Source organism: Neolamprologus multifasciatus, chromosome 12, assembly GCF_963576455.1.
Source record: "Neolamprologus multifasciatus chromosome 12, fNeoMul1.2, whole genome shotgun sequence".
Taxonomy (NCBI): domain Eukaryota; kingdom Metazoa; phylum Chordata; class Actinopteri; order Cichliformes; family Cichlidae; genus Neolamprologus; species Neolamprologus multifasciatus.
This window is the reverse complement of record NC_140450.1, coordinates 7,494,930-7,504,808: the sequence shown is the minus strand read 5'-3', so window position 1 is coordinate 7,504,808 and position 9,879 is coordinate 7,494,930. Positions and strand designations below refer to the sequence as shown.

Sequence of the window (9,879 nt, the reverse complement as noted above, 5' to 3'; positions counted from 1 at the left end):
TTAATGATTGAATGGGAGGAGTTTGGGGTGGATCGTATACCATATGTGACTATGTTAAGCCAAGAATGGCACGTTGGTTGAGGTTATGGTGAAATTGTTCTTGGGGCTAAATATAAATAAACACATTTTGCAAATAATTTTGGATTTCTTCTGCATTAACCCAGACCACAGTTTTTCTGTATCCTTCTATGATAGCCAATCATTTAGGGAGAAAAATTGTTTTAGCTTATACACCAAAAGAGCAGCTACCTTTGCAGTGATTTTTGTGTCATTTTGAAACACATTCAATTCTCATAATACATCTTTGGTTACACCCTCTAAATCACTCTGCAATTAAACTTCATTGAAATTCTGCTGAGAATATAGTGTATAATTTTCCATTCCCTTTATTATAGTGCATGGTTCCTGTTTTGTGCTGCCATGAGGACCATCAATATTCAGTATATGGAAAGCATTTTTTAGTTTTTAGCCGTGTTGCTCTTACAGTATATTTTCCTTATGATTAGCTCTCAAAGTACAACGATCTCAAAATGGAATAAATAAAAAATGAAGATGATGGACAAAATATTACGAAGACATGATCAAAGGTATCAACCCAATGCAAACATCAGAAAAATATTTTATTTTAAATGAAATAACTTTACATTTATAACAGGAAAGTGATTTTCTTTTCCAATAATAATGAATAATTTCCTAATTGAATTAAATTAAAATTATTATTTTAATATAAAAGCATCCACTTGCTTTTATACAGTCTTGACAATAACTTTTTCAAACCTCAATTTTTTCAAATCTTATTTATGAAATGTTGAGCACAGAAAGAATTGCAACTTAGTATTTACAAGAACTTGCGTATCACTTTAGAAAGCTGTTAAGCCTGCAAATCCATTGTTCCTTTAGGTTTTGTTAATGAGCTGTGTTATCATTGTTTCTTTGTTTCTTTTTTTAATTAGGATTTTATCATGATAGCCATTAAGTGGATTATCCACAATAATCACAGCAAAGGAACATATTTAATTTAATGACCTTGTGAATCCCTGATGTTTTTATTTTTGCTTCTTATGTCCGTATACTATAACAAGAAATGCACCGAACCTTATCAGGTTTTAACACTTTTAAGAATGTCGACAGAAACCAAACATTCATGCTCTGGTGGGCTTCAGGCCTTCCTGAGATTGGGTGATGTGGATTTTTTACACTTCGGTGACTGAGGCTGGACTTTAATGTTGGATGTAGAGGAGGAGGGCTGGTTGTCCACCTATCTATCATTTCATTTTTCTGCTCCATGCCCTCACTAACTCATTCTGCCTATTCAACCAGTGAGTCACAGGTCTGACACTGTATGACACAGATACTTGCACACACATGCACACACTATCATCAGTATGCCAGTTTGTGCACAAAAGACTGGAAATAAATGAAAGAATTTTTGTACTATTGGAACAGCTTCACTGACGTGAATGCCACGATACATGTTCAAAGTAATTCTGGCGTATATAAAGTTGATATATTCAATATCCTTGGTTTCCTTATGTTTGTCTAAAATGTGCTATGAATAAGCTTCCAACCAAGGTATGCAAAAAAGTATCACAGATACTTATGTATATAAGTTTAGAGTTGTGAAAAGTTAAGATAAATGTTCATTGAAATCAACGACCTTTGTTATATGATTATTATCTTGATATCTTCATCAAGAATTGTTGAAGTCAGATGTTAGTGCCCATGGGGATCTTTCATCATTGCCTTCCTACAGCCTTTGAAATAAATGGTTTCTTTTCATTTTAGGGGACAAAAGACTTCAAGACAAGGACAAACTGATACAGTCTGCTGTCCTTTCCCAAAAACCCCTCATATTTCATTCATAGTAGATTATAGAAAACATCAAATATTTCAGCTGAGAAAATGCACCAATTTAAGAAAAATATTAGCTCAATTTAAATTTAATGTCAACCCTACATCTCAAAAAAGTCAGGATAGGAGAACAAAGCACTGGAAAGGTAAGTGGTACTAAAAAAAGAAACAGCTGTAGCAACACTAATAAGTAACTAATAAGGTTAATTGGCAACAGAATGATGTGCCATCTTCAAGAAGAAAAGTTTCTCAGATGTAAAAACAGGCAGAAGTTCACCTATCTGCAAAAAAGAAAAAGAAAAAGAAACAAAACAAAACAACAACCCCAAACTGCATTACAAATTCTGCAACAATTTCCGAAAACTGTTCCTCAACATAAACTTGCAATGACTGTAAATCATAACCTACAGTACATAATGTCACCGAAAGATTCTGAGGATCGGGATAAATCTATGTGTACATGGGATAAGGGACAAATTAATACCAGATGCTCTTGAGTTTCAGTTCCTCAGTGGCACTGCATTAAAAACAGGCATAAGCCTGTCATGAAAATCATTGCATGGGCTCAGGAACACTTCCAGAAAACACTGTTTGTGAACACAGTTCGACATGGCACCTGTAAATGTTAAGCTTCATCATGCACAGAAGAAGCCATATGTGAACATCATCCAGCAACACTGGTTCTTCTCTGGGCCATATATGCTTGTTTAAAATGGACCGCAGCTAAGAGGAAAATTGTTCTGTGGTCAGACAAATCCAAATTTGAAATTAGTTTTGGTACGCATAGACACTGCATCGTCTGAACTGCAGAGGAGAGGGATCATCTGACTTATTATCAGCACTCAGTTCAAAAGTCTGCGTCTCTGATAGTATTGGTGTGTGTTAGTGCCTGCCTGCTGTCCACACATTTCACTAACTGAAAACATTTGGTGCATTATGAAACACAAATAAAAAAAAAAGACCTAGGACTGCTGAATAGCTTGAATCCTAAGACATATAGGACAGCATTCCTCACCCAAAATTCCAACAATCAGTCCGTTCACAGATGTTTATGGCTGTTAGGGGATGGTAAACATGACCAAATCCCAGCTTTTTTGAGATGTGCTGCTGCCATGAAATTTAAATGGGAGTTTATGAAATTTGCAAATCACTGCAGTTTCCTTTTATTTTTACTTATCCGAGCTCATTTAGAGTTGGGGTTGTACATTATTTAATGATGGATTGCATTTATATAGCGCTTTACAATTCCACTATTCATTCACTCACTGGTGCAGGCAAACCACAGCTGTAGCCAATGCTGCCCTGGGGCAGACTGACAGACGCGAGGCTGCCATATCGCGCCATCAGCCCCTCTGGCCAACACCAGTAGGCGGTAGTTGAAGTGTCTTGCCCAAGGACACAATGACCAGGACAGAGAGAGCTGGGGGATTGAACCAGGACTTTTAATGAATTACCCATTTATTTTTGATTTTCTAAAAAGGGCAATGGATTGTGTTGTTATCTTACTGCATGCAGGCTGAGGCATTTCCACATGACAGACCCAGCTAAACTTAGTTTATTGGTGTCATGGAAACAGTTCACTGGTAGAAAAAGTAGAAATAAACCTGTAGATTTCAACTGATGTCTTTAACCTCTTAAAATAATGGCTCATTTAATAGATCTTGTTGTGGATGTGAAGTTGGTTTTAGCCTATTCTTACAAGATTTTCTTGAAAGAATATCACTTTAAATTGCTTTTCACTCCAATTGTGTGCTGCAGATTGCTTCAGTTATTTTTTTTTCCAAAGGATGGACAGCTGGGAATATTCAACAACTAGAGAATTCATTTAGCTTGTGAGCACCTGCAGAGTGGCTGCGTGCTTTGGCACTATCTCACTGCACAGCATCTTACAATAAAAAACAGGATGTTAAGAGTTGCGATTGTTCATTGATATTTTATCTTTATCTCTGTATTATTTTTCCACCATAGAAACAGCACATTGACTAAAGCTACTGTTCTATGTGACTAACAGCCATCTTATAAGCCTGCAAATTATATAAAATAGATATTTCAATTTTATTATGACAGTTTATTAGAAATTGAGAGCAGATCATCAAAATCTACATTTTACTTTTACTATATAAGACTGAATTTTAGGAAGTGCATTTGTTTGTGAAGATGTGTTAAAAAATTGAACCAACATAAAATATGGATAAGGGTCGACTAAGATAAAAGATGTCATAAAAGAAAGAGAAAACGTCCAAAATGAAAACATCTTTTTATTGTCATACACTTTTTAAAGGATGAGTGCAAATAAAAGAGCTTGTGATCAAAATCTACTCATCACTAAGCCATGGACCATAAGGCATCATTAAATACAAGCTTTTTGGAGCTATCATCTACATTACAGGGACGGAATCAAGGAAAAGAAACAACACAGCATCAATGCTTATGCAATTAGAAGGAAAATGAAGGAAATAAATTAAAATGAACAGATAACAAAGGCAACAAAAAACACAACACAATTTATACATTCAAAAGAAAAAGTTCAAAAAGTTCACAAGGAATATTATTATCACGGCAAGTGACGATAAAACATTGTCTACAATCTGTTATGTACACTTGGCACTAATGTTATATCTTTGATTGTTGTCCAGTCGGTTTGTTGTCAACTTTAGCATGTGCACAGGTCGTAACCTTTTAAATTTTAATTCTAGTATAATCATTTATGTAATCTATAAATATGCTGCAACAATCATTCTCTCGAACAAAGCCGTTGAAAAGTTTTGCAAAGCCTGATGTAAAATTTGAGATCAAACTGCTCAATGGACAACAGGTCATCAGAAAAATGCTCACATACTTTTTATATATAGTATTGAAGGATTTTTTTTTCTTAACAAGAATCAATCTTTGATAGTCCATCTCATGCACTTTAAAGTTGTAAACAGTACAAATATAAATGATCCACTTACAATATTTGAATCTGAGCAATTCCAAAATAGACAGACAGACTCCCAAAAACAGCAGCAGATTGTTTGTATGCATTTTCCAACACTGGCAGATGTGTATATAATGAGGTGAAAATGGCTATTTAACATGACTGGATTGTCTCCATCTATTCAACGTGGCTAGACAGAATCAAGCAGTGTACAGCTCAAATTATGCCACAGCTTCCAATTTCATGGTGATATGACTTAGCTAGTTCTCTATAACATACATTTAAAATATATTTTGATATACAGTATGAAGTAGAAAAATGGCCAGGGGTGGTCTTCAGCATCCTGATATGTTTTATTTATTTTTTTCCTGATATGTTAAAGGGAAAATTCAGCCAGATTTAAGTTACATGATTGCAAGTTTCAGATTATTTTTAAATGTGCTCCACAGTCAGCTTTATACCAGTGTTGTTGTCAAAAAATAACCCATTCAAAGCCATCATCGTAGACGCAGATGGTAAAGCTGTTATGTCTAATTAAACAATAAACCTGGCAAAGAAGTTAACACTATCAAATCTTGCCAATTATCACGGCAAATAAAGACATATATTCATTTTCTACTGCTCCAGTTTTCCTTATCCTTTATATCTTTTATAGCATCTGATGGCAGGTATATTTAAAACAACATCTAAGGGCAAACAAAGATTTTTAAGTCACCATCAGAGAGGAAGGTGTATGCATTACATTTTATCTGCTTGCATTCACAAGGAATGCCATATTTCTGTTATATTCATAAGGAGCAGGTAGCTAAAAAAAAAAAAAAAAAATCACACTGACTCTGTATACCAGCTGAGAATTAACTCAGAATTAACTTAGAAATTATATTTTTTTTAACAATGCAAAGAGTGGTGCAACCATAACTTACGGTGGCTGACATTAGCAAAAAGCAGATTTACCAATTTATGCAATACTGGAAGAAGTAGCTTTAGCATTATCTCGTAACTCCTCAACAACAGTTGCAAAGTCCTGCTTTAATTACCTACATCTTACAAGAATGTATCATTTGTATGGATCTCTTCTCAGATATGAATGCAGTCAAGCTGCCTGTAAAATGCATTTTGAACACACAGCTGATTGCAAGATTATTTATTCGGCTTGGAAGAGCAGATCTTAAAACCTGCCATCCGAGAACAGTGCAGAGGGAGGGATTTCAATAAATATTCAAGATTAGGAAGAATTTATTTGAAGCGTTCAGTTTCAAAGTGACTGCAACACTGCTTTTAAGAAACTTTGTAACCTTTTATTTTGCTTTTCAGAAGCCACATTTTTCCTCAATCCATGTCCAACAGTCACTTCAGTGCAGAGATGGGGATTTTAAGCTTTTTAAATCTTTTCCATTGGATACACATATTGAGAAAACTAATGTGTAACTTGTAAAACTTTGTGATTAGGGTCTACAACTTTAAAATAACTTAAAATTACTGTACCGACTACACTGTAACAAGCTTTCGATCTATATTATACTGTTATCTGCCATTATCTATTTAAAGAAAAATAATATACAATGATTTATGTGAACTGGGGAATGTTTTTTTTTTTTTTGGGGGGGGGGGGGGGGGGGGGCTCAGTGATAGCACTACCGAAAGGTAATTAGTTCAGCTGACGAAAACTACATTTCAAGTGTCAGCAATTTCACAGAACATCGTCAAGTAGGGAATTCCTGGTCTGACCGGTGGCTCTTTTTTTTTCTTTTTTTTCCCAAAGGCTGTTATTGTTCAAACATCTAGCTTATGTTCACAGGCAATATTCAAAGCACAGGCTGATCAGAGAACAGTCTCCCATCAAAGAACTGGGCCAATACATCCCCACACAAACAGGGATGCTGGCTTCTTCACATTCAAATGGTACGGTGTAAATAAAAGGGCATTTTCAGTTAGACAAAACATTTGAGACAAAGATGAAACCTGGACATCCACACATGAGACAATGAGGTAACGCTGACAAAATGGTCTACACATTTGACAGACATAAGGAATGGCAACATAATGTTATGAATATATACAATATGTGATGTACAACGTTTACACTCATTCGAACCAAACGAGAATAAAACATGGAAAAAAAACACAAAAAAACAACATTTGTTCAAAACTTTTTTTTAAGTCCAGGATGACGTGATCTGTTTGAAATTACAAGCAAGATACAGCCAAGAAATAAATATAATGACGGGGAACAAGTCAATAGTAAAAGACAAAAAGATAAAGGAAATATATCCAGTATGGTGTGAATCAAACCAAAGAAAATATGAGTCCCGACTGCTTTGAGAAACTGGACAGTCAACGTATCTGTACACACACATGCCAACATTCCATGAAAATACACACAGCACGGGCAGTTTTCATCACTGGGCTGGCTTTTGGATTCAGTGCATTCTTTAAGGAGGTGGGTTATTTATGTGGAGTTATGGCGGCTGCTTTTTTATACTTGCTGATTGTTTGCCGTTTTATGTCCCTAACTTATTTGACATACTCAGCTGACTTCCAGAAGTGCCCTGGGTGGGAAAGGCGGCGGTTCCTTTTTGGCAACTTTTCCAGTAAATCTACCAGCTTGGAGAAGCTGGGTCGCTCCTCTGGCTTGTACGCCCAGCAGAGGAGCAGAATATCCTGGAAAGCAAAGACACAGAAAAAAAAACTAATTATTTGATCTTTTTCAGATGCTTATGTGATGAAAGAAACAGGTGTGTCCAGTTTGTCTAAGGACTTCATGAAGCTAGTTGGTGTAATTTGGCCTGATTATCTGATAGTGAACTGTAACACAAGCAGACCCAGCAATGGTTTTGACTTACATTTCATACATGCAAACAAGGCTGGCTGGCATATGAGCTAAGCCAAGAAGATTGAAATTTGTTCCTTAAGCTGGTCTACACAACCTAAGTGTGCAATCTGTAAAGAAATCTTTTCGTTCAAATGGCATTTGACAAACTTTACAACCACCTAAGGGACTATAAAGACGAATGCAAAGACAAAGCCAAATAAAATCTTCAAACAAAGACGGACAGTGTTTCCAACCTGACTGTGAAATCTGACGTGACACCCTTAAAATATTAGCACACTGTCATCTTTACAGAGATTTTTCAATTTCAATTAAAAGCATTCTTCAAATACCTTTTGTTGGTGTCATGTGAAAATCTACTTCAGGTGAATCCAACCTGCGATTGCTTGAGCAGTTTCTACACATAAACTCATTACAATGTGAGGAGAATCAGGACACTGTCTCCAGTCGCCTTTCTCACATTACTGTAAACCCAAATAAGATGACTGAACTCAGACAAATTAAAGCGAATGATTGCCTTTAATTTTTCAAGTTGATGAACTTGAAAGTCAAGTGTTTATGCTACATGTGGTATTTAATTACCGTTTAATTTAAGTATTTACAAAGTCATAAGCTCTTCTCGAGCCCAATATATAACATCCTCACACTTGGCCAGGACACACAGTGACTGAGTTTTAAGGATGGGATATGCTGGGAAAGACCCGAGTCTTAATTTATTGACTAAAACCTAACAAAATAGCAGCAGAAAAAGCAAAAGTGAAATAAATACTAAAAAATACTAAAAAAAAATACTAAATGGACATCCCTAATCATGGAAAGGGGCTAGCAGCTGCATTAACATTTCTAACAAAGTGTCCATACATGCTAAGCTGTAGCATGTGTGTACATATATATATACACATACATACACATATATATGTATATATACATGTGTATGTAAATATATACACATACAAATATATACACGTATATATACACATACACACATATGTGTGTGTGTCTTTATTTTCTTTCTTTTTCTTTTTTATCTATTTAGTTTTTTACACTAAAACAATGTAATATTACAATTTCACTGCTTTAGGTAGTCAAAAGTAATGTTAATTAATTAACTTCCTAATAAAATATTTAAAAAAGATGCATTAGTCCTTTGACTGGCATGAAACTTTAATGGTAAGCGATGACTCATGCTTGACAAGCATCAGCACAGCAGCTCAAGGTTCACTTCACAGGTCTTCATTTTAGCACTGAGCTGAGTATCACTCTGTACATTACTGACTGTGCTAACATGGGGACCGCAATTAACCCAACAGCTCACTCCATTCATGCTACCACAGCATCACTATTCTAACAGGAAGAACTAAAAAACACAATTATGCAAATGAACTGAAAACATACTTTGCTCCGTTACAACAGAACATCTACTCAGGAAAATCTATTATTAAGAGACAAGTGCAGACTAGCAGACAGATAGCAGAAATGGTACAATAAAATGAAGTTATACTTGGAGTTTACTTAATCTGCAAAATCACAAGTTCATTTACTTAACAACAACAGAAAAAGTGACAAAAACGTAATAATTAAATTCAAAGAATGTTTTGAAAATTTTCACACTACTTAATCTTTTTACTAATTTAAACATTTTGGTTTACAATAGCACACAGCAGGAGAATTTTCACACCAAATGCATTCTCTGAAAATAGTCAATTTGGCTAAGGCAGGGGTGCTTCATGGGGAGACAATTACACTAGACAGCTACTTGCTCTCATGGGATCAATCACGCATTACATAAACTTTGCAACTGGGAGCCAGAGGAGTAAAGACATCTACACTTTTACATAAAGCTCTGACAGATGATGTACCGCATGTGTGAAAATGACCTTCCTGTCTTTATCAGGCAAGCTAATCTTTCAATGAGTGCTTAAACACGAAAATTATAAAGCAGCTGATTTTGAAGGAAAAGGTGATTCATAAACAGTGAAAAGTTAAAAAGAAAAAAAAGAAGCTCTTACTAATATCTCCTTCCCCATGCCAGTTTGTGCAAGATTGGGTTTCATCCCACTGCCGATCTGCCATATGATCACCTCTGCTGGTTGACTCTTGTAAGGCCATTCACGTGCGTGTAACTCGTACCAGATGGTGCTGAGAAGACAAAGAAGCAAAGTGGATCAGTGTTTTAAACTATCTGGTCATAAGAATAACAGCGTCTTCAAAAAACACCTATGGAGGATTCTTATCCAGGCAAGAGCAAGCACAACTATAAACTGACAAACTTTATTTTTAC

The 9,879-nt window shown here is 35.5% G+C and overlaps 1 protein-coding gene across 3 annotated transcripts in view; it reads right to left on the bottom strand.

Moving 5' to 3' along the window:
• Nucleotides 1–9,879, bottom strand: part of ksr2 (kinase suppressor of ras 2) — a 122,425-nt gene that overhangs the window by 5,911 nt on the left and 106,635 nt on the right. For 2 of the 3 annotated variants that reach the window (XM_085181028.1, XM_085181030.1), the window contains 2 exons: nt 9,608–9,737; nt 6,377–7,429 (listed from right to left, as the gene is read on the bottom strand). In XM_085181028.1, coding sequence (XP_085037154.1) covers nt 7,283–7,429; nt 9,608–9,737 — 277 coding nt within the window. In that variant the 3' untranslated portion in view covers nt 6,377–7,282. Of the gene's footprint in view, nt 1–6,376; nt 7,430–9,607; nt 9,738–9,879 lie in introns of those variants that run through there. The other variant, XM_085181029.1, reaches the window with a different exon arrangement.